The sequence below is a fragment of the Pieris brassicae genome, chromosome 11 (genome assembly GCF_905147105.1).
Source record: "Pieris brassicae chromosome 11, ilPieBrab1.1, whole genome shotgun sequence".
NCBI classification, from domain to species: Eukaryota; Metazoa; Arthropoda; class Insecta; order Lepidoptera; family Pieridae; genus Pieris; species Pieris brassicae.
The window spans coordinates 13,387,808-13,415,250 of NC_059675.1; the positions used below are offsets into that span (position 1 = coordinate 13,387,808).

The 27,443-nt window shown below is 33.3% G+C and overlaps 5 protein-coding genes and 1 long non-coding RNA gene across 11 annotated transcripts in view; 3 read left to right on the forward strand and 3 right to left on the reverse strand.

Moving 5' to 3' along the window:
* Nucleotides 1–161: 161 nt before the first annotated feature.
* On the reverse strand, nucleotides 162–5,175 carry LOC123716090. The gene is made up of 4 exons (XM_045671639.1): nucleotides 5,130–5,175; nucleotides 1,140–1,257; nucleotides 633–792; nucleotides 162–426 (listed from the first exon to the last, which is right to left on the reverse strand). Exons 2-4 carry the CDS (start codon nucleotides 1,247–1,249, stop codon nucleotides 217–219), a joined length of 480 nt encoding a protein of 159 aa, XP_045527595.1. The 5' UTR covers nucleotides 1,250–1,257; nucleotides 5,130–5,175; the 3' UTR covers nucleotides 162–216.
* LOC123716088 lies at nucleotides 2,362–7,565 on the forward strand. The gene is made up of 4 exons (XM_045671636.1): nucleotides 2,362–2,636; nucleotides 3,067–3,243; nucleotides 6,078–6,205; nucleotides 6,475–7,565. The coding sequence occupies exons 1-4, from the start codon at nucleotides 2,546–2,548 to the stop codon at nucleotides 7,261–7,263; spliced, it is 1,185 nt and encodes a 394-aa protein (XP_045527592.1). The 5' UTR covers nucleotides 2,362–2,545; the 3' UTR covers nucleotides 7,264–7,565.
* A 364-nt stretch (nucleotides 7,566–7,929) lies between these two features.
* Nucleotides 7,930–18,280, forward strand: LOC123716089. 2 transcript variants are annotated; one of them, XM_045671637.1, is made up of 7 exons: nucleotides 7,930–8,115; nucleotides 12,812–12,911; nucleotides 14,653–14,949; nucleotides 15,252–15,405; nucleotides 16,305–16,448; nucleotides 16,708–16,909; nucleotides 17,806–18,280. In XM_045671637.1, exons 2-7 carry the CDS (start codon nucleotides 12,842–12,844, stop codon nucleotides 18,025–18,027), a joined length of 1,089 nt encoding a protein of 362 aa, XP_045527593.1. In that variant the 5' UTR covers nucleotides 7,930–8,115; nucleotides 12,812–12,841; the 3' UTR covers nucleotides 18,028–18,280. The 2 variants fall into 2 exon arrangements, with proteins under 2 accessions (XP_045527593.1, XP_045527594.1); XM_045671638.1 differs by having other exon boundaries at nucleotides 16,708–16,913; nucleotides 17,806–17,938.
* A 3,164-nt stretch (nucleotides 18,281–21,444) lies between these two features.
* On the reverse strand, nucleotides 21,445–22,450 carry LOC123716315. Its single transcript, XR_006754555.1, has 2 exons — nucleotides 21,731–22,450; nucleotides 21,445–21,605 (listed from the first exon to the last, which is right to left on the reverse strand). It is a non-coding gene; the product is annotated as an uncharacterized LOC123716315 (long non-coding RNA).
* A 225-nt stretch (nucleotides 22,451–22,675) lies between these two features.
* LOC123716623 (putative transferase CAF17 homolog, mitochondrial) lies at nucleotides 22,676–24,211 on the forward strand. Of its 3 annotated transcripts, none has more exons than XM_045672460.1 (2): nucleotides 22,676–23,836; nucleotides 23,959–24,211. In XM_045672460.1, exons 1-2 carry the CDS (start codon nucleotides 22,819–22,821, stop codon nucleotides 24,087–24,089), a joined length of 1,149 nt encoding a protein of 382 aa, XP_045528416.1. In that variant the 5' UTR covers nucleotides 22,676–22,818; the 3' UTR covers nucleotides 24,090–24,211. The 3 variants fall into 3 exon arrangements, with proteins under 3 accessions (XP_045528416.1, XP_045528417.1, XP_045528418.1); XM_045672461.1 differs by having other exon boundaries at nucleotides 22,676–23,886; nucleotides 23,959–24,099; XM_045672462.1 differs by having other exon boundaries at nucleotides 22,676–23,886; nucleotides 23,963–24,096.
* A 201-nt stretch (nucleotides 24,212–24,412) lies between these two features.
* LOC123716343 (ubiquitin carboxyl-terminal hydrolase puf) overlaps nucleotides 24,413–27,443 on the reverse strand; it is a 54,674-nt gene continuing 51,643 nt past the window's right edge. For all 3 annotated transcript variants that reach the window (XM_045672033.1, XM_045672034.1, XM_045672032.1), the window contains exon 57: nucleotides 24,413–27,388. In XM_045672033.1, the coding sequence (XP_045527989.1) occupies nucleotides 27,156–27,388 (233 nt within the window). In that variant the 3' untranslated portion in view covers nucleotides 24,413–27,155. The remainder of the gene's footprint in view (nucleotides 27,389–27,443) is intronic.

Genomic DNA, 27,443 nt, shown 5'->3' on the forward strand with positions numbered 1-27,443 from the left:
ATTACGACTAATGTTTACCGAGACACAGTAATGAATACTGTAGTAAACTGAGCTTTTTATGCCAAACACAGGCTTTCTAATCTTAATAGAGTATCGTATTAGAAAGAACTATATAAATTAAAACTCGATACCATTTCATATCTTTAATAATAGATCATTACTTAAAAAGCAGACATAGCATTATATTTGTTCATTTATCTAATTATTTTTTTTAATTCAAATAAGTAACATAGATTTTGCTTGATTTTCCGCCTCGTTTAGAGGCCGCAAAGGATACAAACGCGGAATCGACAGACGGTCATGAATGCTAATTGAAAAGCCTATGCCAGTGCAAACGTGGTATGAGAAATCACAGTCGTAACCAAATGCGCATTTTGCTCCGTATTCGTCTTCCTCCATTTTCTCAGTGCATGGTTCACCGGGACCCTGGAAATAAAATACATATATATAAGTGTATTAAAACTAAAGCGTGACTTTTCCAATACGAGTTTGTGTGTTATTCTATGATGCCTTGAAATAACTAAAACTTTTAAAATATTCAATTAAATAACTTATTTCTGTAAAGAAATAAATTAGGAAGGATACACAATATTTTTTTTTGAACGGGCCGAAGGGACTTTCTTTTGACTTACCCTGTAACAGTCTCGGCGGCCGCAGACTTCGTTGAAGTATGATCCTCGGTCACATTTTTTATACCTCTGAGTGCCGATCGTAATATTGCATTTAGGGTTTCCATTGTCTGGATTAAACTGCCATGGGGCGTTATAACATACAGGACATTCTACCAGAATTCTGAAATTTAGGTATATCATAATATATCTTTTGTAACAAAACTAGTGTTCTTTCGTAGAAAATATACGTAAACGAAATATTCTTTAAGGGTAAATACCAATTATAAATCCAGTTATTTATCTATGTATGTATCCTTTACCTTTTATGATTATGCATATTCTGTGGAAAAGGAGTTAAGATACTTATTTTTAATGTAGAACTATTTTTAATTCTATATCAAATATGTAATAAATATAAACATACCAATATTCCTATATATTGAAACAACATCTAAAACAACATCTAACAAAGCATCCAAAAAATATTTGCAAAATAATTCAAAAGCTTTGAATATCCATCGAGGTTACCCTTCGTTCGGGTGATGTTCCTCCTTTTCAATAAGATTACGACCCTGGTAGCCCCTGTAGTGGGCCATACAACCAGCGCTTGCTAATAACAGGAAGATTATAGGAGACATTTGGAGTTCTGCAAAAACGGGACAAATGTCATTTAAAATTGTATTAAAATGTCAGTTATTTTACTAGAGACTCCATTGATAAATCGTTTCTTTTTGGAAAATTAAATTGAGATATAATAATAATATAGCCTTTATATTCTGAAACTCTGTGATCTGTGATCTTTAATACGTTTTCACTATAGTATATCGCGGAGTTCGGTGTATCTCTCAGAAAAGGCCTCCTCTAATTCTTTTGACTCTTCTTCAGTTGTAGCTTACTGTTAATTTGAGTTCGTCCTCCCATCCTTTACGTTGTCAGCCTCTTCTTCTCTCTAAGAATTACTAGGGACCATAGACCATTAAATCATAGAGTTGAATATAGTTCGCGTAGTTGTAGTGTCATGCAAAACGTGCTACTGTCAAATGTATTCTTATCATGATAATTTTGAATACAGAGCAACTGCAGAGAAAGTCTCATCAAGTCATCTTTCTCCGAATCGTAAACAGCATTGCATATATGCATCATCTAATGCGAGCTATTTGATATTAATAATGAATTTTATTTTTATAAAACTTTCTAATATATATATATGTAGATGACATAATTTTCTTATATATTGTATACGTAGATGAAATACTTTTGAATTAATTATTGAATCGTTTTGTTACGGACAAACTGTTGAAGTTATATTAAGCAAGATATTGTATTTGTTGCGTTACCTATTAGCGTAGGATGAATTCTAATATGTACGAAATTAATATTTGGTCGTACTGTAAAAGAATAATTAACCACCACGTCAAATATAATCTCGACAAAGGTCACACATACATTCCATTAAAAATTAATAAGTAAACAGTTATAGAAATTTGAGGCCAAGACAAAGGCTTCCAGCATCAAACTGTTTAACCGTTTGAAGTTCCAAATTTGTTTTTTTAAAACATTCATCTGTTTTAAACTGCGATTTAACGTGAACTTCCAGAGTTCAAAGTAAAAATAAAATCGGCCGATGTTATTGAACTAGGGTAAAAATACGTTTAAGTCGACTTTCGGCGATCAATATTATTTTTCATACGAATTTGTCGGCGTTAACATGGGTACATTCGCAGTGTTTGATATGAAAAATAACTCGAATAAATTGGCACTGTACGTGAGTTCACGGTTCAGTGTGTGCTCTTGCGCGCAAAGGCCGCCCGCCCTAGTGCGCCCGCCCAACTTTGCATTCATACGTTATATTTTGCACAATTGAGCCGTGTGTTTCGCAAGTAATTTTTTTTGTTTTGCGTTTCGAGTTAAGCAACTTTTCTTATTTGTTTAAAATGGGAATGATATCTCGGGTACGTGGGAGAATAAGAAGTGATTCATTCTCGAAAATTCAAATGAAGTCTGAAGATAAAATTGCAAATATTGGTATGTATACAAGTATAATGTCGAGAATAGGCAGATACTTCAACGCATGTACTACTTTTCTTTGTTTTATAAATACACTTTTATACGTATAACATAAATTCAATGATATTTAAAAATTCTTCTGTCATATTGTCTTTACTCTTTTAAATATTGTGCAAATGTTATATAAAGATTTAATTTTCTGTGTTTATTTGTGTAATTTGTGTAATAAATATTACAATCAAGAAGAATATTACAATGGGTTTATTTTAATTTGAAAAATGAACAATTAACTGTATGAAAATAATTTACTTAGCTTATTGTTTTAGGTTTAAATACTTTTTTCTTTATGCTTTCCTTAGAGAATAATATTGATATTTTCGTAAATAAATCAATAAATAAATAAAATTACTGTTTGACAAAATTAAACATAAATTTATAATGTTTTCAGTGTGGCTTATTTCTCTGGTAATGCTACTACCATATTGGGCACCTCGTGGGCTACTTGTGGCTCTTGGAGGAGCCTGGTTGATGGCTGCGTATACTTGCTTCGTCGTGCCTATCCTGATCTCTGCTAACTATCGGTACCCTGCTAGGTGGTACCCAGCGGTCGTGAAAATTGCACGAAGTAAGTATCTATGAAATCTTAGTAAAACTAATTAATTAATTTACTTTTCTATTTATTTATTTTTTATTTAATTAATTTAAAACATGAATTTGATGTTTATTTTACGTTTACGTTTTCCATGTAGGGAACAAAAAATACCTACGGAGATCAATTAATGGATTTATATTTGTAAAGAAAAATATTTGCATTAATTCACTTAAATATTAATAAAGCCGTTTCAGCACGTACTTATGGATAATGGAAAACAAAAATGCATTACGAAATTGCAGAAAGCCATTAGGGTTTTGTTCGTAAATATTATTGCATTGATAAGTAATACGTAAAACACGAAAATAGAGATATCCGGCCAAACATAAAAAACAAATTGTAAACATCGGGGTGTGCCAACCTGACCTATGTATGTCTACAACTGCCCACACCTTTCCCCACAGTCATAAAATACATATGTAGTTCTATTATATACTTTTTGAAACACTCTGTGGACAATCGAAGATCCAAAATTATTTGAATTAAGAATGTGAATTTGGCGCAGAAATTTTTCATCCATGTTTTCGTTAAGATTAAAAAAAAAGACTTGGATTTAATTTCTTTTTACGACCACATTTAAATATAGGAACAACGAAGACTCCCTTATTAATGCCTATAATTTTGAACCCTGTGTCACCAAATTTTCTCCGAAAGCTAAATAACAGACATTTGTGGCCCATAAAAACGCCAATCTTAATCATAGATGTTGGACCGCGTAGCTAACCAATACAGGTATACACAAAAACACAGGAAAAACATTAAGTACTGTAATCTCGTACGAAAAGTCTTTGGTTATTTTGGAATGTATTAAAATAAAGTAGGTCGGGTCTGGTAAAATCTGTCTGATTAAGAAATGTTATGTGTATTTCTTGCTTTGTAAAATATCTGCCAAAACGTATCAACTGATGGGTATATTGCCCAAATACATATTTAATACGTTCAGCGAAGAGATATATGACATGTTGTTTGAGTCACCTGACTGAGTATTGCCCAATTTCTAAGAAGGTTGAGGCGTACCTACGCAATCAGATGAAATAATTACGCTTTTCCGCTTAAGTTTTTTTTATTATTTATTTAATTTATACAGTCAATGACCACGTTTGCTTGTCACCTAAATACGAGTTTATCCCAATATAATTTTAACGTGTAATGATCGCGTAAATTAAAGAGAATACTTATAATAAATAAGCGAATTAAGGACGAATAATTCCATTTCGCGTTATATATAGGTTATGGACTTAAAAAATAAGTTAGTCTAACAACAATTTGTATGTTTTTTCATCAAATACATATAGCGGTAATGTGTTTTTTTTTAAATAAACTTTTCAATTGGATGCAACAATTTATCGATGTCAAAATTTAAAACGTGTAAACAGAACGTCGTAATAGCATTAGCGCGTAGATGTGTTAAAAACAATTTGCAATGTTTTGTGTAGTATTTATATAGCCAGGTCATTGTCGAAGTGAAGCTGAATGGGGCAACGGAAGCTGGCTTTCCGCCAGCGCTCGTGCGTCAGACCAAACTTATACTTATTTTTTACATTTTAATATGGCTTAACTTTTGACGTTGTAAATACTATATTATTTACGATTTATTATTTTCAACTAAATAGCTTTGTTTTGGGTCTGCTTATGAGAACTGAATGTTAGCTGTTGCATAGGTTGAACTTTCCTTAGGACTTTTTACTGGATACAAATATGTACATTCAAAAAGTACGTACATTATATTTTGCGAATAATCGTAATTAAATATGTTACTACCGAGATTCATTGGTCGTGACCAAACCCAAATATCTCCACAATCTTTGGTTTGGTCTTTATGAGAATTTAAAAAGTAAAAGATATATGAATTTTCTTACCAGAGATTAATCTATTGGATAGCTGAAGTGTCTCTTCCAGAGGAGTCCAGCTCTGAACTATTTTCTTTGAAACAATGTTGCCCTTTTATATTGAATCCCTAAGGGATTTTCTTGGTATTTCTAGTTAGTCCTCGACTGGGTGGGTTAATTCAAAAGGGAATCAGGATTTAAAGATAAGCAAAAGTTTAGAGCATGTTATTTCCATATACATGACGTATTTACTGACAGCGATAATTGTAAAAATTCGCTTACAGAAGTCCATATTAATAGTATATCATATAATGGCAGAGTGAGTGGCAATATTTTAAATAATCAGTACCTCATGACTATTTGTGTTGTATGTAACTCAATTTAATTTCTAAATAAATTATATGTATGATTCGGAACTAATCCCTATTTTTACCTAAGTAAAAAGATTAGATATGTGATCCAATACAAAACGTTTAATGTCTACTGTATACTATAACAATTAACGATTTTTATATTTAATAAATGTAAAATTAAACAAGATTTATAGGATATGTATAAATATATAATACTGTATTCGTGTGTGAAGTGTGTATTAGATATTATTTAAATCTGAAAAATTTATATCAGTGCTTCAGTACTGTTAGTATTTAATAACACCGTCCATGGAAAGTCGTTTATAAAAAATTAAGATAATTAATGCAAATCTATTGAGTTGGAAAGTTGACAAGTTCAATGGACACCACAAAATGACATCTTCAAGACCACAATCTGAGAATTCCACTCTTTAATAACCAAATAAATACCTATAACCAAAACTATATTTTATAAATGTTTAGACTCCTGTGAATGCAATTTTATATAGAAAAGATACCATTTAAAATGTACAATGTGGAAGTCGGTTAGGCATGAGAGAAACTATTAGGACCCTGTTGTTTATTCCTAGACGTATAATAACGATTAATCTGTTTTTTTTTCCAGAGATTATAAGAAGACTTCGAGGTCCGTTAGAACGCGTCCTGTTTGTATTTAGAGCGGCATATTCACCTATAGATCGAGCTGAACGAATCTTTCTGCAACTCAACAATCTTTCTACGATGATAAGTCAGGTACGTTATTTTATTTTGTATGAATTTGTAATTGTGTAAATGTTTGAAAATTTGTTCCATAAATACTTTAGAGCGGATATAGCACTCGCTTCATTGAAAATTTGTTATTGTGCTAAAAACATCTATTATCTATGCTTGTACAAATAAAGGTATATACTTCACAAATATTCATATTATTGGCCCTGACGCCTGATAGTAAAATCAATAATATGTCAGATGTAATGATTGCCTCTAATCGTTAATATGGACTATGTTATTTTTTATTTCAGTTACTCATCTTCACAGCCTGCGATCGTCTCCTGGTTTCACGTGGACGATTGACCTGCCTTTACTCACTCATGTTCTACAACGTGATCACCTACTCCGTCAACTACATACGAGAAATATGCACCAAGGAAGACTGGACTCCCTACGTCAATGTCACGCGTCATTCCCAAGTTAAGCACCTCGCGATGTCCGCCACAAAGATTGTTCTCGAATGGACCAAAGCTGTCACCTTTATTGTTACAATGACTTTCATACTCCTGACTCTGGGTCTAGAGCAGGGTTTGGAGCATTACAGACCCACTCTAGTATATACCCTAATAACTGGTATTTATTACCTATTAACAGAAAAGACATTCCTCGAGTTATGGCCATCAGCTCTTAGTGCTCTCAAGTTGGAGAGACTGGAAGGTATGGAGACCTTATATTGTGGGGTTTGGGCTAGGAGCGTTACTACTTTTATTGCTGTACCATTAGTTCCAGCTTTAGCTTGGGGCGAGCGTTGGAGGTTGGCACTTCTAGTCGCTTACGTATGCGTATACATTCATGGACGATATAAGCTTGGAGAGGCGTTGATTAAGTTTAACGAAGCTTGTGATTCGTTAGCCAGGTTTCGAAAGGCGACGCCAGAAGAATTATCCACTTTGGAAGATGTATGTGCGGTGTGCCTTGGGGCCATGAAGTCGGCTCGAGTGACACCCTGCGCTCACTTCTTCCATGCTGACTGCTTAAGGCGATGCTTGGCTGCGATAGACAGATGCCCGATATGTGTAAGGCCGTATGTATTCTGTTGATCAAAGTCGGTTAATGGATTTTTAAGACTGCTTGGCTTAGACGTGATTCTAAGTTTACTTAACAGTATTATATGGGATTGTAAGAGGTGGATTTAACTGTTGTAAATATATTGTTTCATTATTAGAAACGCTATATTTCTAACAAATTTCAGTACTAGCCTAAGTATTTCTAAAATACATTAATTGTATAAATTCATATGCTTAAATTCTTTGCGTCATCGTCACAACAATAGCAAACATTACTGTGTTTCAAACTAATATTCATGTTTATTATAAATAAAAACTACGAAAGTAACTATGTCTTTTTATTGCATCTTGTATATCATAATGAAGTAAAGTTTATACAAATATAGTGTTAGGAAGGATCTTGTTACTGCTTTAGTATATTCTCTAAAGACCACGTTACCAAATTTCCACGTAGTTCAACAGATTTCAAATAGGTGGCAGTATCTTCAAAATTTTCTTCCACAGATTAATATTGATGAGCAGCATTACGTAAGCTGTGGATTATTAAAGACACAATTATATATTGCTATCTCTTTTGCTCTCATGTTCTTCATACAGTTTCATACGCTAGTCTTGCTTGCTGCAGGAAATTGAACTTAAATGTTGAGTAACAAGGGCTAAATCATTTTCTACTAAAGCTGAATAACTGGATTCAGGAATTGAGCACTCGCTGGCTGATTCAGTCACCCACAGCAGCGCACAGCAGTAACCGCAAAACATTTCACATTATTTTTATTATCAATTTTTTATAAATAATTTCGCGTTATCACTTTTAGAATGAGAATGTAAGTTATTTTATATGGAATGCACTTTATCAGTGGATGGATTGAATATTATTGATAAAAGGTATGTTATTGTATTTTTTTGTTAAGTTAAAAAACTTCAGTAACAATTACATGACATTTATCCTCCAGTTTCCTACAAGACCTAACTATGACCATGATTTTGAGGTTCTGTGTTCGATGCCGTTGAAACAATTGTTTATCTGTCTAATCGGTTTCTATAACAAAAATCAACTTAACAAATTATATGTTTGTAGGCGTATTATCATTAAAATATTAATTATTCTTTTGCATACCCGCATTACAATGTCAAACTGTTATTGCTAAAATATCTATTATTTTGCTGTATTTCCATAAAAATAATTAGACTTCTTAAGTGTTCATATATTTTAATAGTTTTTCTTCCAATGTTATTAATATACACATTCTTGAGATGCGTTGTCATGGAGTTTTTCTCTTTTCTATTATATCATCTTACTTACTTTGTTACTATAATACCCTTGAATATCTTAATTGTCGAGCTTTCGTGGCGTCATTTTATAAGGATAATAATTAAATGTTACATTAATTCATTCAACTATATTTGATCACGATTAAAATTTGATCTTATTATCGTATTTCGTTTTGCTATTGCAGTAAATCTTTTTTAATCTTGTTTATAGATAACTACCAAGATTATAGCAGGCTGAACACTGTAAAAAAACCTTAATTATTCTTTATTAAAAGTGTATTAGTAATTTTATATTTTTTTTAATACAATAAATCCTATTCAATATAAACGAAAAATTATGACATATTTACTCAAGAGTCCCAGTGCTTTTCAGTAATTGTGGACAGCGAGAGTCCCTAAACCTGTTTTTGAAACTGTTATTAGCAAAATCTCGTTACCATACCGATATATACGGTATGTTTCACATTCTTACAGATTTTTATATTCTCTTATTCAGTCCTGCATCTTCTTATTACTTGTGTTAGGCACAATCTGTTTAATCACATAAATGTACTAACTTTAAGGTGACTACGAGTTATTAAAACATTTTATTCTCATTCAAAAAATTAAGTGTATCTGAATTTTTTTAACACCTTCAAAATGCACTAAAAAGTATATTTATGTTTAATTGTATTTATTGGTGTAAAAGAAATAAATTTAAAAATTGTCAATTAATATATTTATATAAAATATGACCCCAATTAGGCTATATTTCGGAAGTCACGCCTCCTCCTATTCATCCTGAATCTAAAACGGTTTTAGAGATAAATTAAGAAACTATCAAAGCCTCTTATCACGATGCCGCGGCGCGAGTTTTGAATTAGAGATACAGATTGGTCCACGGTCGGAAAAGCTACGTTTATACACAAAAAATTCACATTAACGTCGATTTTTTAACTCACTTGAAAGTGTTACCGCGCCTCACCTACAAACGCATAGCTTATCGGAAACCAATGACAAACTGATAAGGATATTAGTACTTATATGAGAGTATGTTTTAAATCGAAAGTGAATAATATAATTCCAACTTTCTATATGTATAACTCTTGTTTATCGTGAGTTGTGTACAAGTAGGTTGGTAGATGGCCATGCATGCCACAATTCACAAACACAATACCGAATGTGAAATTACGTCATTCAGTTGACGAGATTATGAGTTGAATTTAATTATAGACTATGATGGAGTTACGAGATCAACTACCTCAATCCAATACAATGTATATTAAGAGGTTTTTGTGTATTTGTGCCGTATAGTGAAATGTGTATGAAATATGGAATATAACCGACTTTTATACCGCGAAGAAGGATTACAAATGGACCTTTTTTCTACAACCGATCATTATGAATAATTCAGTGGCGCTACAACCTCATGTGGGTCTTGGCCTCAGATTTCATGTTTGTTTTTGTTTCCGGCCTATATAAGCGGCTATTGCAAAGATAATTGAAACATTCAATAGTTGTATCCTTGAAAGAAGAATTAAAATTTATTATAAAACTTAAAAGTAAAATATTACTAAATTAAGAAAGATTGACCTTATCTTATAACATACCATAATATCTTTTACTAAAGAAACACAAAGTAATAATAATAATCAAAAAAGAATAGTAACAAAAAGTTATAGAAAGAGTGGAAGGAATAAGGTTCATTTTAACTGAGCTGTGGTAACTTGCCCTGGCTCAACATTATGCTGCGGAGTAGACTTGGTCCATAGCGCTGATCATTCTGCCACAGACCACCACCAACAGTTAGTTTGCGCCTCACACGAAAAAAAAGAATATAATATGTCGTAACTTATCTTAAAACAAACCTAATGAAGGGGATTAAAATCCGAAATACAGTGTACATAATCTGCCAATTAAAATGTAAAAAAAAGTATTATTAGAATATTTAAAACATCTTTTTTATGATGTATATTACTAAACTCAATATCAGCCATCTTAACTGTTTTGTTATAGCTGTAAGTTTCCCCTTTTAACAATAAATAAGTGACGGACACAAGATGGCTGACAGTGCTTTGCAATATTAGCAAACAAAAACCCTTTTAACAATCCATACCTAGTTGGGAATCGAACCCTTGAGACTTAATTATAAAACGTTGTATCGATAACACATTGAAATCTTTGCAGTGTTCTAAAAATCTATTTTAAAAAGTTTGTTGTTTTATGACTACGCGCGGTAGCAATGAGAGCACATTGCGATAATTTTAGACTGAATTTTACAAATTTCCCCAATGTGATCTCAACACATGATTTATTATTCATGATAATGTATACAAGCTAGTGATTCACACTTTTTAATTGGTGTATATACGTGAAAAGAACCACGCTGTGTTGGCTTGCACCCAGATTGGATATTTCTGGTTATTCAGTATATATTAGTTATTATTTCACGAACTGCAGTAAGATTGGTATTTATAAGATTGGAAGTATAAGGCTTAATAAAATTTAGACAGAAATCACTTAGCTTAGTATGACTACAAAGTCAAATTCATAAAATGAATAACAAATAAAATATATTTCTCAAAATTCTCGTTTTTTTTCGCAAATATGAAAATTGACTTTATTTATATAGAGCATTATTAATGAATACATACAAAAATTGGTTAACTAACAGTTGTGTTAGTATTAGTAAGTTGTAAAAATTTAATTTAATATTTTTAGCAGTCTTGTATTGTATGGGTAAAAGCCATATTTTTCATCCTCTTTTTTTTATCTCTGATTTTTCTCAATGAACTGTTGAGATCTAATTGTCTTGTTTGGATGATCTTACGTTTTAAGTACATAATATTAATTATTGTGTTATTATTGTTTTGTTTTGTTGTTATTGGTTTTCATATGTAATGGAGGTTGGTCGCTTTCACGGAGACCAACAGGGTTGTGGAGTATTGTGTTAACGTGGCAATTGCTATAGTTGTTGTTCTTTGACTTCCGGCTTAGAAAATTGACTTAAATATCTCTAACTTTTTGGAACTAGCAAAAAGGTTAGTAGACATCACAGGAAGCCGAAGCTGAGCACAGAGCTGGCAGCTACCTCGGAAAAAGAATAAGTCTAGCTATTCAAAGGGGGAACGCTGCCGGTATCTTCGGAACCTTGCCAAATGAACTCCTTTTAATAATGTATTTTAGTTATTATGTTTTAAGGTTACTTTTTTGGTTATATTAATTTATGTTAAGTGTATTACATTATATACGTTAATAATCCTTAATGTCTGACGTGGGACTGCTGTAAAGCAACCAAATGTGAATTTATATCAATAATGTAATAGCAAATAGCTATAATCGACTACAAGATTTGCTACTTATTACTTGGTTTACAATTAATTGATTTTCTTTATAGGCTCCGTTTCCTAGGAATTCTACTAAAACCATGGATACTTTTTCGTTTTCTACAAAGCAATTAAAAAAAAAATTAGAAAACTGTTATACAAAGAAATACGAGATATTTCGTATCTTCAAACCTCTTAATAAACATTGTATTGGATATCCAATAAGGTTGTTGATCTCGTAATCTCGTTAACTGAATGACGTAATTTTAATTAGGTATTGTGTTAAAATAAACAAAAAAATACATTGTAAGAAATACAAAATATTATACAAAGCCTTACTCTATCAGAATCTACGTAGTAAAAACAAGTTGGCCTTGATTTTTCACGTGACCCTGAAAACACATTTTAAATGTAACTTAATATTTTTTTGTAATTCTTGCACTAAGCGAAACTTAAACAAAGGTTTCTAAATCCTTATATAAAATGATGAAAACCTTCTCTTTGTGTCTCCGTTGTATTTAAAAAAAAAATTTGTTTCAAAAAAAAACTTCTAAATGTACGCATGCCTAACGACTAAACCGAGGTGTGTCAATGTCGCAAATTTAATATTTAAATTGAGCGTCGATAAATTTTATTGTTACGGTCAATTATACAAATTAACACATAACAGTCCTTTAGGAATAGGAAAAACTAATTAATTCCATGCGTGTATATTATCAGCGACCACATTTTATCGATAGTAACCTAGTATATAGTATAGATGTTTTTCTCTTTTATCCTCATAATAATTACTTCAAGAAAATCGATACAGATTAATAAAACTATTTATTCATATTGTCGGTCAGACCACAGATCATAATTTTTTAATTTTTAAAATTAAATTCATACTCGATAATTGTCAGTTTTTAACTTAAGTAATCTAGCATTTTTGAACGTTTCCAAGTTGTATACTACAAAAAGCTAAGTATTGTTCGGAAATAATACCAAAGTATATTTTGTTGTAGATTAAAAATGTGAACTGAAAAACAACAGACATGACTTTTCTACTTTATGACAAGTTGGATTTGGAGGAAAAAGCGTCGAACAAGCTCAAGGCATGGAAAGGTTGGTTAGAAATATATTTCCTTAAATGAGTTTTAAAGGTTTTTAGTAATATAGAAACCCAAAGCTAAGTTACGGAATGTGTCGAAAAACTTATCTAATCTTAAACGTTAAATTCAAACTCGATTATCGACTTAAATTTTAGACAAACATACGGCGTTTGGGCGACGATGTGTCCCAGGCACTGAAGACTTCATACATCTATTGCTTGTTAAGAAAAGTTGTTGACGAAACATATGTACATACATCTAAGCCCATAGAGCGTTGGGAGTATTAAAAGCATGCTAGTATTTTTAGTCTAGTAACAAAAAAAAATGCGATTTCAATTATTCGTTACCGATTGTTTACATTGCCATATACGGCGATATTCTGTATGATGTAGGTGATAAAAGTCTATTAACACATCTCAATCGATACGCCCACATTTTTAGCAGATAATTCATAAATAAAATAATTAAGTAGCTATTGCAAGTGAATACTGTAAACATATAGATTTATTTTACAATATTTTCGTTACTCATATATCAAGACATTACTTTCAACTGGAGATGCATCCGATACTGATATAAAGGCGATACTTTGGGTTTGCTGGTATATCGCGATCGCATATATTAACCGATCGATACTTTTTAAATTTAAAATATTTCAATTTCCATATTTGATAATTCCAAAGCAATATATTTTGCTATGCATATTATATGGCTTTTAAACGAGTTCTGTCACATTTGAGCGACTATTTTCCACTTGCGTAATTGACTTTCTTCCCAAAACATGCGATTGCTTTGTTTTTTAAACAAAATCTTAACGGTTATTTATTTTATTTCAATTTAATTATTACTCTTAATTTAATAAACTCAACCTTTAATCTTATTCAAAGTTTGTGACTGTTTATATTTTTTATTAAAAATTAAAAACTTTAAACTAAACTTGATATATTTTACCCTTAATTTAATTTAAATGCACTAAGCGTTGGTATCGGTATCGGTATTGAATATATTTCTATAAGAATATCGGCATCGTATCGCCATAAACGCGTATCGATGCATCCCTACTTTAAACATACATTACATAGTATACTACAAATGCTCTGCGGTTTTCAGCGACAAATCTCCATCGAAACGCGATATTGTAAAGCCTATGTCAATCTTTTGTTATGCGACGTGTGACACATCCTGTACCCTCGAAAATAGCTAGGGATATTTGGGACTCGACCCACACCAGAATCTCTGCTATTCGGAGACTCGATAGAACTTCCTACAAGGCCGTCTAAGAGACTGGAATCGCTCTCGCATATATTATGCATACCATGCCTTTTAATGAAAAAATATTTAGGTTTATATTGTAATCTAGTTGTAGTATTCGATTATGTTTGAAACTGAAGCATAGAATAGTTGATGGATATAATTATTTATGTTACGAGGAAAATTGTGTTTGGCTTACACGATGTAAGCAACTCACAATTTTCCTCTAGATATTTTGTAATGAAAGATAAATTGTCATGGTGAAGCATGTTCAATAAAAGTTAAAAATACGATATTGAGTTCGAACCTACAATGTCTGGGCCTACTGTGGGTTGCGGTTAAAATTGGCAGTTATCATGTACAAAATGGTTTAGTGTAGTTTATTATCTATAACATGTTTAGCAATGACATCATTTAAAGTTTTAAGCCCCAAGGCTATACGGTTTTATATCAGACACAATGTAATATAAAACCGTATTAAAGACTAATTAAATCTTTTTCAGCATGGCATTTAATTATTTACGCGCTTGCTGCCAGTTTCGCTATCATGAACTACGTATTTCTTCAAAACACTATGCAGCTAGTAGACAATAACTGTGTGCTTTTCCCGCGCCAGTTGAGCTTCAAAATGGTGGATGTGCCGATAGAAAATGCGCTCAATCAAAATGGAAACTATAATGCTCAAGATTTCAAAGCTAACAGTACTGATTTGACTGAAAGAAATGTAATAGACGAGAACAAAAATGATACAGAGCAAAACACACAAACAACACAGAAAATGGATGACTTGGAAATATCTAGTAAGATGTTTTTTTTCAAAGAAGACATTCTGTATTTTCTGTTATGCATCTGTTAAAATTCAATGCGGTTTATAAATGCATTTGAATCGACTTCATGTTAAACTTTATTAGATACAGGATTACTGTAGAAGGAAGTAAAAACTGTTACAATGTGGTGTCCACATCTGTGCCTCTTTATTCGACATAAGGTTCTCTAGTCCCCGGCATTGATACCCTCGGAAAGACTGTTCCGTTTGTGATTGTTGAGAGAATAAAATCGTTTTATTGACGTATGTGTTACAATATGAATATAAATGTTGCAGCAATGGAAAGCCGTCTAATCCTCGACACCTCCCGAACCCTATTCGGTCAAGATTGTGATCTCGCGGAGTATGCACCAGTGATGTCTTTGATAGTTGCTGCGACTTGGGCCACGCTCTTCACCATGTGTCCTGGAGGCGGCCGTCCTAGATCCGGGTACTTATATCTTTATTTGTTATTATCCCAGAAGTCATTTTAGAACAAACAGAAGCTTTGTAGAAAACATTTTTTTTTTCTCTAATTCGATATTTTTTTAGCTTTTTATTGGACAGGAGGCTTATGAGCAAACGGCCACTTTGAATAAAGTGATAACCGCCACCCATGGACACAAGCAATGCCGGGGCTAGCGGGTATGTTTCCGACATTTCAGAGAATTGTACGCTCTTTTCTGGAATGGACCTAAGTGGTATCAGTTTGAGATACCTCTACCAGCTGTCACCAAGACGTAATGCGCGGCAAAAAGCTCTTTAAAACGTGCTGTGTTGAGGAACGCCAGGCTTCCAAATGGAGAGGGTGGAATTTTATAATGTAGACAGAATTCTCGATATATATAAGGATCAAAATGTCAAATGTCATTTCAAACCCATTTCAAAGTTCTTGATTAGTTCTTTTATTAGGTGTGCCGTGTAAGAGATGCTTATAGTAAGATACAGTATCGAGACTTACACGAGTTATTTTTGTTTGGATTGGAAAAAATAACTTTTTTCATATAGGTAACCAAGTACACTTATGAACGTCAACAGGAAAGATGTTAAATTGATTCTAAGTTTACATTTACTACCAGTTCGCAAGTCAAGGGCGTAGAGCGGGCAAAAAGAACTGCCAAGAAACTCTCCGCCACTCTTTCGTCAAGTTTTTAGTCATACAAATTGTTTGAACTGGAAATCAGTCGTAAGGATTAGGATCATTTAAATAATCGTCAAATTTATAAAACGCTTTATTGTTTAATTTATTCAGTGACAACTCTCTAGTTTTCCTTGGGAGTCTGCTATGTGTGGGCTTAAATTTAACCTCAAACGACAACACTAACTGAAATACGAACAAATTGTTTACAGCCTTCGCCAGCCGTGGCGTATCCTGGCCCCAGCACTAATATTCGCCATCGTGATGGTAATTTTGACTGGAATAAGCTTCACTAAGACAAACAATGGCCTGGTGGACTTCTGTACGGCGTTTCAAAATACTACAAATGCGACAACGTAAGCTCCTATTTATTTTAAATTATTAAGATTGGCATCTGGTAGGTAATGCCGGTAAGCAGATAAGAGATAAGACAAGATGGATAGATAGATAGTATTGGTATCCCTAGAAAGAATTACCATGATTTCCTCGCTCAACTAATAAGCAATACGAGGAAATGATGCTCGCAATGAATGCTCCATAATTAATCTATTATTTTTAAAATGAGTCTAATTTTGTGAAATTGGATGCACGTTAAAATCCCGTAATAATATCCAGGTGTTCGTCTGTGGATCCGTATTTAGAGCGATCATGGCAAGCGTCTTGGTCTTTCGGGGCGCGTACAGCAGCAACGCGAGCTGCGAGCGCGGGCGTATGGGCTTCTTGGGCTTGTGCAGTAGCTTTATTCCTCATTCGGTGCCTGGCAGCACCAGACTTTGAAGTACGACGGACTGGAGCTTACTTGAAGGACCCTCAAAATGTAGGTACTGAGTTAGAAACATATTTTTTTTCACTCTTTATTATACAAAATAATACATAAATATTTAAAAAAGCATTAAACACTATATATTTATTCTGATAAATTAACTCAAACTCAAGATAAATTTATTGATGTAGGTAACCAAGTAGACTTATGAACGTCAACAGAAAAGATGTAAAATTGTTTCTAAATTTACATTTACTACCAGTTCGCAAGTCAAGGGCGTAGAGAGGGCAAGAAGAACTGCCAAGAAACTCTCCGTTACTCTTTTTAATCACCAAGTTTGAGTCACACTAATTGTTTCAACTGGAGCAAATCAATCGCAAGGATTAGGATCATTTAAAAAATAATCGTCAAATTTATAAAAAGCTTTATTGATTAATTTACCTTTAACGAGAGTTTTGAATTTATTCAGTGATAACTCTCTAATTTCGCTTGGGAGTTTGTTGTAAAAAACGAATACAATTTCCATATATTTTCCACTATATCTAAATAGTATTAAAATTTTATCGATTCATTATAATTAATAAACGGCTCATATAACGGTTGAATCTTTCCTCCAACTTTTAATTTGGTCCCTTTGGAGTAGACTCTTGGGCAGTGGGCTTCAAGTGCAGAGATGCTAGTTAAAGATTCATGTTGGCATCTGATAGTACATACCGGTGCTTTCCTCGCTCAACGAATAAGTATCGCAATACAGCTAGGAAATGCTGCTAGCGTTAAAGGTACACTGTCACAGGGACCAAACTTTAAAAAAATTGTTTTTATTTTCTACTTATACATTTTTAATAATTATTTTTATTAATAATAATCCCGATGATACAAAAAGTGTTTTAGGTTACTTCGTGGTGCAACATGGCATACGACACCCTTCTAAAAAGTATTTTGTTTTCCAGAAACTGACACCATATTTGCGTAAACCCCGCCGGCAACGGAGCAGCGCTTCTCCAACTAAACGAGATACATCCTCTTTAAAATCGGAGCCTACCATAACAACCGAACTGGTCACGGTCTCCATTGAACATGAACAGGATACGGCCCCAAACTCAGCTCAAGGCTCACCCCTGAAATACCCAATGGAACCTACAGTTATGAATTCTTCATACAAACTAGATTGATTCGCGACTATGCCAATTGAAATGCTCAATAATAAACGCGGAATGTTTCGTTGTAATATGGAACTTTTATAAATCTTGATGTGAATTAATTTATTGTTAATAAATACTAATCTTTTCTTGAGATTTCTGTTAGCCTTGTAAGACTACGTAATTTGAACACAACTTAATTATTAATCAATAAATGTATTCGAACTCATAAATGTATGTATTGGCCATGCATGTGCACATCTAACTCGATATTTTTAAGATTTGAGATGTTGTTTTATTTGTAAGGTAAACAAATAATACTAAGCAGAGGATTTATAAGAATTTTAGTAAGGTTAAAAGCAGCTTATGGTATTATCCAGAGTCGAAATTCAGCGCTAAGTATGAGTCCTGTAGTCAAAAACGAGATGGTAACCGTGCTAGACACGACACCGTCTCGACTTTCAATCGTACGGTTTAGATATTATGATACAGCTACAAATATATCTATCATAGTTATTTGTACTACTGTCCAAGGTTATACAAATTCCTTGATTTTTCCTCCTTATACAGGAGTAACAAAGAATAAATAATCCCCCTTCTCCATAATTAACTCATCGCCCCAGCCTCCACCTAACAATACAGCCGAGCATCTCCTTATCGATGTACTACTCTCCAACTCTAAGCTTCTCCTGGGAGTCTTCTATTCCCCTTCATCATCAGTGTGTGCTTCCTTTGAAGACACAATTGACCAAGTTTTTCCCTTATATAAAAAAATACAATAGTTATAAGTGACTTTCACACGTGCCTGCTGAAAAGTGATTCTCGCTCCAGACGGCTCCTTTCTTCGACATACTCCTACAACCTACAACCTACAAACCTCCGTCACTTTTAGAACTTATTTTAGTTTCCTCTCCTCACCTTGTCACTAAGCATGGGCAACTTCCTGCTGTCGCCTTCTCACACCATGACCTTCTCCCACCCAAACAGAAGTCCATGGTACTTATGTGTCGCAGCTTAGTGGAATTGACCTTGAAAGCCTGCTCAGTGATGTATTCGAAATTGACTGGAGTGGTCTGTACGACTTAGCTTACCTCGACGACAAAGTTGAGTTGTCCACTTCTTCCATCATGAACCTCTATAATATGATAAACACGCCCCAGTACATTACATATATCATTTACTCCCAGGCTCTCGATTAAAAGATTGATTCACTGAAAAACAAAACCATAGCTAAAATGAGAACTGCCAAATCTGAAACGCGAAACATATGAAGTAGTTTGTAATCGTAGTAAAACTCGCTGTCGTGATGCCCACAGGCAACATATCCACGATTTAGCATCCAATGGTGCGACCTCGAAAATGTGGAAGTTCCTCTAAACCTTGGGGAGTGGCAGATCAGCATAGAATATTGTTTCTTTAGCAATAGATATAAACAACCTTAACTCTCACTTCTCCTATTCTTCTGCCCACAATATGTCTTCTCTTGGGAAGAAACTCAATAATCCAGCATCACTTCCAACTCCAAACTTCATGCCTTTTAATTTCACTGAATTCACCGAACGCGAAGTGGAGGGTTGCATCTTGTCCATCTCGTCGGATGCTGTCGGATGTGACCAAGTTAGTCACGCTATGACCTTACCTATCTTGCCAGCTGTCCTTCAAGTTATTACTCATATCTTCAATTATTCAGTTACTACTGGGAAATTTCCTACTCATTGGAAGGATAGTTTAGTTATTCTATTCCAAAACGGCCCATCCCATCCCATTAACTTTTCTGACTTCCGGCCCATTTCTATTCCACCTTTCCTATCTAAAGCTCTAGAGTGCCTTATACACTCGCAGCTTAGCGGGTTTCTGAATAAAAGCTCCAGTCCAGTCCAGCCCAAGGTGGAGAGGGTCTAGCCCTATCCAACTCCTGCATTGGTTAAGGTTTCTGACCACATTCGCCTAGGGATGGATGGTGGGCAGGACCATCACCACCATCAACATCACGACCAGGTGGGTGGGACCTTTACGCTGATGACCTCCAAATTTACGTTCAGTCTACACAAGATGACCTTCCTCTTGGGATACAGGCGATGAATGACGATCTTCATAATATAGCCAACTGGAGTAAAGACTTCGGTCTTAAAATTAATCCTTTCAAGAATCAAGTCATTATCATCGGAAGCCCTTTCTTTATTTCAAGGGTTAAATGGGTTCAGCTCCCTTGCGTTTACCTTGACGGCGTGGCCAGGCTCAATAAGACTGTTAAAAACTCTTATCTCAAAAATCACTTCAAATTCTTGGTCCTTCAACTATATGTTACGCTCTTCTAATACATATTTTTGGAAATTCATCCCACAGGCAATTCATTAAGGATCTCCGCCATCAAGTTGTGGAATAGGCTGCCCGACTCCATATGATTGGCTACCTCTCTATCATCTTTTAAAACTGTATAAACATTTATTTATTTATTTCGTAACCCTACAGTTAACATAAATTATATATAATAACAAACAGATACACCGAAAATATAGGCAAAGATGGAATACACAATACATTTAACTATAAAACGGTTCAAAAATGAACAAAAGCAAACAAACAAACAAAAATTATTCAATACATTTAACTAAGTGGTACCTAATTTGGCTTTGTTGTGTGACAAATGCGACATGACCTGGCTCATGGCGCAGGTCATTTTGGGCTATGGATATTCTTAATACTCTTTTTAACCATATACCTCGATAGCTTAAACAAGTCAAGGCTTTTTTTTATAAAAGGGGGCCAAACGAGCCTGCGTAACGCTTATAAAGGGCAGTCATCGCAGCCCATAGACATCGATTTAAATATTGGTCGTTGTATGTCCAGGCAGGAGATTTTTGCATAGTTAGTGTTGATGTGAGGAACATGAAACAGAGCACGATTACGAGTCTGGTAGGACAAAGAAGGTCAACTTTTCTAGGAGCTGCAATTAATTTTATTTGAGATGATGTCATGTAGTAGCTATAAATCATATTGTATTCGTCGAGAGTTTAAAGCATTAATTTTAAAATGTTCACACGTGTCTTTATAGGTATTAAACTTAAAGTATTTTTTGATCTTTTCAATTTTTTCTTTGTGTACAGTGTAACTAGGTGACGGTTTGGTCACCATATTTGAGAATATATAATATAAGACACGTCTTACAAAACCAAGCTGCTTATAGGCTTTGTCAACTATTGTGTCAATATGGTTATAATACGTCATTTTATGGTATGGTATTATACCTAAGTCACGAACACAGTCTACTTCTTTAACTGATTTGTTAATAACTAAAGTTATTTCTTTTCTGGTGAATATTATTTTTGAAGTATTAACCGATATTCGATTTTGTCTATAATAGTTTCAAAGGTTATTCAAGTCAGCCTGGATTTGGTGACAGTCTACTTCTTTGTTTATTTTAAGTATATCTTTTATCATCAGCGAACCTAAGGTAATTAGAATCTTTAATCTTACTATTTATGCCATAAAGATATGCATTGTATAACAGGGGACTCAAAATTTCTTATCCTATCATGATCAATCGTGGCTTGCGTAATTCCTGTGTTTCCTTTTCTTTTGTATTGCATCGCTATTCGCTGTTCATGAATCTGTAAGATTAGTTTTTTTTAATATATGGAAATAGTTTTAACTTTATGCCAGTTTCAAGTAAAATAGCATTTTAGTTAATTTTTTTGTATTACTTTAGATTAAGGTTCTATATTTTTTTATATACCATTTGGTTCTGCACTTTCTGTTACTACGGTTGCCTGGAAGAGATCGATCGATCGCTTATTAGAGATAAGGCCGCCCGTTACATCCCTTTTAATGTTTATCTATATACTGTGTTACTTATTTGTTTCTTTTATTTTTATTGAAACGAAGTGTGAATAAATAAAAAAATATACCTAATATTTTGGGGATAATATTCCGTATCGCGCCACCAGTGATTTTGAGGCTGATTTTTTTTTATGACTTCGTCATGAGTTCTCTGCACCATAACTAGTGTTGACCTTATTTGACGAAAAAAATAGTACCCAAAACCGAATCAGAGCACCCCACTATCCACGTGGTCTTGTCTGCCTTACCCCTAGAATGTATGTAAAAAAATCGGAGGTGCGGACGAAGAGCAGCCCCTCCATCCTTGCGTTCCAAAGCACAGGCATTTTATGCCTGCCTTTGCGGTGCGGGTGGGGGCTGCATTTCCCGCAGCGCCGGAGCTATCGAAATAACCTGTTATTAATATTATATATATTCTTCGGTTAGGTTAGGTGAGTATATTAATATTTTTTTAAATAACTGTCACCTCAATACCTCTTCAAAGCATCAGATGTATTCGATGTATCGCATTGTAAATATTGATAACAATACACTTATATATTTTTTTAGCCAAAAAAAGTTATGCACCATCATAACAATACTAGGTATGCCGTTTACAGATCATAAAGCGACTGAAAAAAAAATCAGCCTCAAAATCTCAGGTATACGATATATAATTTATATATAAATACGGAATATTTTCCGATTTTGGTAATTTAATTAGATTAAAAATTTGACAGTTATCATATTTATAAGTGATACCTATTACCTAGCACAGATAGTATTAAATTTAGGCCAGTCTCTGTATCAATCGCTCATTCATCGTTGTACATTTCTAAGATAGTTTTCATAGTCTGTGAAATCAGTCCAGCTGATTGTTATTATTCACTATATGATTTTTAAATTTTATTTATATTTTAAACAAATTGCTTATAATAAAATTTTGGTTAGCAGTGTTTCATCGTAACAGTCACTATTTCAACAATACGTTTTTCGAAACTGATCATGATATATCAGGTAAACAAATACTTTTGCCAAAAGTCATATGTTACCAAACAGTTTCTGAAATGCATGCACAATTGCATAGATCCGGAGAAAGCTATTCTATACCCTCTAAAAAGCAAAAACTTGCTGCGGGTCACGGGAAATGAAGCCTCAGTATTCTTACAAGGGCTCATTACTAATGACATGCGACATTTTGAAGAAGGGGCCAAGTCAGTTTATGCTATGTTTTTGAATAACAAAGGCAGGGTTCTTTTTGACACCATAATACATAAATGGGGCAATGACCAGTCCTATATGTTAGAATGCGATCAGAAAATTGTTAGTTCTCTCGAGAAACATCTAAAAGTATTTAAATTAAGGAGAAAGGTTACAATTGAAAATATTAATAGTGATCATTACAAATTGTGGGCACTTATAACACCAAAAGATAAATCTATCGACGAGAATATTGATTGTAAGGGTGAGCTGAATATATATAAGGACCCAAGATTAAGCGAATTAGGACATAGGATAATATCTGATATAAACTTTACCGAATCTCAAGTTATAAATAGAATTTGTAATGATGTTACTGTTCATAATAATGAAGATGGATATAGATATTTTAGATACAAACTAGGTGTAAGTGAAGGTGCTGATGACTTACCACCTGGCACAAGCTTTCCTTTAGAAGTGAATTGTGATTATCTTCATGGAGTTAGTTTTCATAAAGGCTGTTACATAGGGCAAGAACTAACGGCTAGAATCCATCATACCGGTGTTGTGCGTAAACGAATAATGCCCTTAAAATTTGCAGAGAATATAAAAGAAAAAATTGAAAAAGATTCAATTATAACTGCTAGTAATAATCCAAAATCAAACATAGGTAAACTGAAAGGTGTTGCTGATAATTATGGTCTAGGCCTAATCAGAACTAAAGAAGCTCTCGATGCAAAAACATTAAAAATTGGTAATTATATAGTAGAAGCTGTTAAACCAGACTGGTGGCCAATGGAAGCTCCAAAAGAGTTGCAAAAAAGTGAATAGAATTATCATTTTTTCGATAACTTAAAGATTTATTCTAGTTATGTAGGTATTAAACAGTAAAAAAATTTCTCTATTAAAAGTTTTATGTTACACATGCACTCTTTTTTGTTTCAGATAAATGGAGACTTCTAAAGATAAAGTTGATGAACCTGTATACTATGACTTCACATGCAGTAGCTGTGATCTCAAAGAGAAAGTTCATTATAAAGGAACTCAACCACCATTTTCACGTAATATACAATTAAAATTCCCAAGTTATGTCATGAAGGATCCATTCAGCCTCCCAGGCAAAGGAGAAATTCTAGTCCTAGGCTCAGACTGCGCAATATGCAATAAGGCTGTGTGTATAAGTAAAGAATGTAGTTTATTTTATTGTAAGTTATATTGTCTGGCTTGTGCTAAAATAAATATTGAAAAGTTTCCCACTGAAATTAAGAGTAAGATAATTCAATTGTATAAATAAATTAATTATATTAGTTTCTTATTATTATTTTTAACAAAGAGAAAACATATAAGTAACTAAACTAAAAAGTAAAACCAATCATTATAAAATACTGTTTACTTTGGCTTTCCAGTCCGATTTACAGTATTTATTTTAAAATTTTACAAATGAAGTATAACACATTTTATTCAATTGAACCTCTATTACATGTTAAGTAATTATAGTACATAATATTTATACGATATTTCACCACAACATGAAAGCTTACTTGCAGGAAAATGGAAATTAAGAACTAAAAATAAAAAGTTACAATGTGTAGCTACATTATTTTATATATATTAATAAGCTCTAAAATCAGGACAAAATTAAATACTATATAATATTTTGTCTTCAATAACCAATCGCTCAACTCTGATCGTTAGCACCACATTACATCATAACCCTTTTACAAAATCGACCAGTGACTTTAACAAAGTATGCTTAATATGTAATTACAAGCATTTGAATTTCAAATGCTTATAATTTAACAGCAATTACATACAGATAAAGATTTAAAAGTGACTAATATTATTGCTTTATGTGATCCCTAATTAGTTACCTATAGGTTTATTACAGAAATATTAATATTATATCATCTCTTATATTTTTTGAAGAAATGATAAAATATTTTGTATCTGTTTTTATTATAACCAGAATATTAAAATCATACATATACACAACATTTTAGCTGAAATGAGCAGTATAGTTGCAGTGACTCACTATGGGGTTGAAAATGCATTATAGTAAACATCTATAAAATATTTATTATGCAGATAGCATAAAAACAACTTTGCACAGAAGTTGAGCCTATAATTCTAAAATACAGACAATTATGAATGATTGGGTTGGATAATTCTACCTAAGCAATTTTGGAAAACAAACAAACAGGTAGTTCATGAATACAACTTGTCTCGTAAAATAATGATAGAAAATAGGAATTTAATTAATATTGTTTACCAACACCCAGATTCAAAATGTATTATGCATTTTGGTCTTCTATTGGTTTTAGTCTTCTATTAGAAAATAAAATATTCTGTATGACATCAAAAGCCCATAAATGATCTTTGATATGATGAAATTAATATATTGTTCCTTGTATTCGATAGGGTATACGATTAGGGTAGCTATTCTCGCTAAGATAGTGAATATGACCGCATAGATTATTTGATTAAAGGCGCTTTTAACACGCTTCAATTAAATGCAGTCTTACCATCGCACAACAAATCACTACTGACACATTTGCCTAAAATTATTTAAATAATTTGTTGGTATTGGCCTAGGGTGCATTATAGAAATTATTGGACGGGTAGATACAATTATGGGACACTTAGCAGGCAATAACTTGAGACCACTCCGACTTAAATTTAGAAATCATTCACAGCCGTAACATAATTTTGAAAAGCACTATTATTTTATTTCAAAGCTGTTTCGAAGCTCTCTCATACTAGACATGTAAAAGAGAGTTAATTTTTGATATAATCAAATATTCACAAACATCAAAATTACTTGATATACCTAGGATATTCTCATGCACACCAGGAGAATCTGAGAGTAAAACTCTCATAAGAAATTCCTTTTGGAATTTGAGATTATACCTATATTTCCTTATACAACCTACAGCTTAAAACCAAAAACAGTCTTAATAAAAATTTGAACCAATTTTATTATAAGCATTGATTACTTAAAAGAATTTAGTAATGTTTGCAGAACACATAAAATTCACACATATTTGACGAAAAGTAATGTAGTCCGCTCACTACCTAAAATTGTGTTTCACCAACATTAAGATCTAATCACTAGTTGATTATGCTGTTCCTAAAACTGCAATTTAGATACAACGCCTGCCTTAACTAAGGCATGATAATCAGAAAATTAAAAGTCATCAGCATCCATACAATTTAAGAATAAGTACAAAAAAACTTCAAATAAAAACACCTTTTAGTACCTTTTCGAACTGTAACAAGGACATAAACTTATGCCGTTATATTATGTCAGAATATGACAGCAATTTTTAGAGTTGACATTACAGATAAAAAATCTTTTACTGTGGTAACAAAAACTGCTTCAACTTACCTTCTCATCCGTAGTCAATCATAATTCAAGATTTGCAGAACTCCTTTTAAAGCTGATAAAATAAGTCTCCTACGAAATGACACGAGACTTTTGTGATGCCGGACGTGGAATGTATAATACATGCTTTACACCAATTTCACCATTATGTACAATTTTATAAAACAAGTAAACAACAACAATTACACATACATCTACAACAGATTACAATTCTCCTCATAAATTGTATAAGATACAATAAAAGTTAGCATTAAGAATTCAAAGACAAACGCAGTGCCTATTAATAAAGGATACAAAAACTATATGGCCCCGAATCTGCTATTGGCAATGACCGGTTGATGAAATTGTTCAACATTTGAATAAATGTAATTGCCTTATATGCTTCGATAGAATTCTTAGGCCTTAAAACGTCCCAATACAATTCACTACCAATTCCCGATCAAACCACAAAAATATAAATTAAACAGAGTGTAAATCACTCGAGTCTTCGAGTTATGTAATAAATTAATCTTTACAAACGTTTAATATAAATGTGCTCCTACTAACCAAAGACAAGAAATGACACAAATATTGAATTAAGTCATCGAATTTTCTACCAAAATTCCAGACTCGGGGTACACTAAGTCCAATTTGAGCATGTAAATCCGATTCTAATTCGACAACAAATTTCGCGTATACGCGTATACGTACGTACATACGCGTACTACACGTTAAACATGTTCAATGTTCGTGACGTGAGACGCCACGGGGTGAGCGACACTCATTCCGGTAACAGGTGCCTAACACGATCCGCTAGTGCCTCTATTGCTTCGTTTAATTGCGCGCTGTAATCTGCAGGCTGAATCGGCGCAGGCGCGTCTTCTTCAACGGATTCGTCCGAGTCAGGGGGGAGGTCTTCCAGTGTCTCCTCGGCATCGCTACCTTCGGGTGATTGGCATCGACTCACTTCGCTCATTGGCTCCGTCGGTGGTTCGCTTTCGACGGCCTCCTCTTCTACATACAGATTATCAAGATATAAGCATACACATCGACATTGATTTATTCTCAC

Excerpts from the sequence above, each read along its gene's own strand:
- LOC123716090 (XM_045671639.1), bottom strand. The coding sequence starts at position 1,249 with ATGTCTCCTATAATCTTCCTGTTATTAGCAAGCGCTGGTTGTATGGCC. Across the intron at positions 793-1,139 it reads GAACATCACCCGAACGAAGG|AATTCTGGTAGAATGTCCTG; the intron begins GTAACCTCGATG and ends CCTAAATTTCAG. Across the intron at positions 427-632 it reads GCCGCCGAGACTGTTACAGG|GGTCCCGGTGAACCATGCAC; the intron begins GTAAGTCAAAAG and ends TTTTATTTCCAG.
- LOC123716088 (XM_045671636.1), top strand. The coding sequence starts at position 2,546 with ATGGGAATGATATCTCGGGTACGTGGGAGAATAAGAAGTGATTCATTC. Across the intron at positions 2,637-3,066 it reads AGATAAAATTGCAAATATTG|TGTGGCTTATTTCTCTGGTA; the intron begins GTATGTATACAA and ends TAATGTTTTCAG. Across the intron at positions 6,206-6,474 it reads TTTCTACGATGATAAGTCAG|TTACTCATCTTCACAGCCTG; the intron begins GTACGTTATTTT and ends TTTTTATTTCAG.
- LOC123716089 (XM_045671637.1), top strand. The coding sequence starts at position 12,842 with ATGACTTTTCTACTTTATGACAAGTTGGATTTGGAGGAAAAAGCGTCG. Across the intron at positions 14,950-15,251 it reads GGATGACTTGGAAATATCTA|CAATGGAAAGCCGTCTAATC; the intron begins GTAAGATGTTTT and ends TAAATGTTGCAG. Across the intron at positions 16,910-17,805 it reads ACTTGAAGGACCCTCAAAAT|AAACTGACACCATATTTGCG; the intron begins GTAGGTACTGAG and ends TTTGTTTTCCAG.
- LOC123716623 (XM_045672460.1), top strand. The coding sequence starts at position 22,819 with ATGATATATCAGGTAAACAAATACTTTTGCCAAAAGTCATATGTTACC. Across the intron at positions 23,837-23,958 it reads TCCAAAAGAGTTGCAAAAAA|ATAAATGGAGACTTCTAAAG; the intron begins GTGAATAGAATT and ends TTTTTGTTTCAG.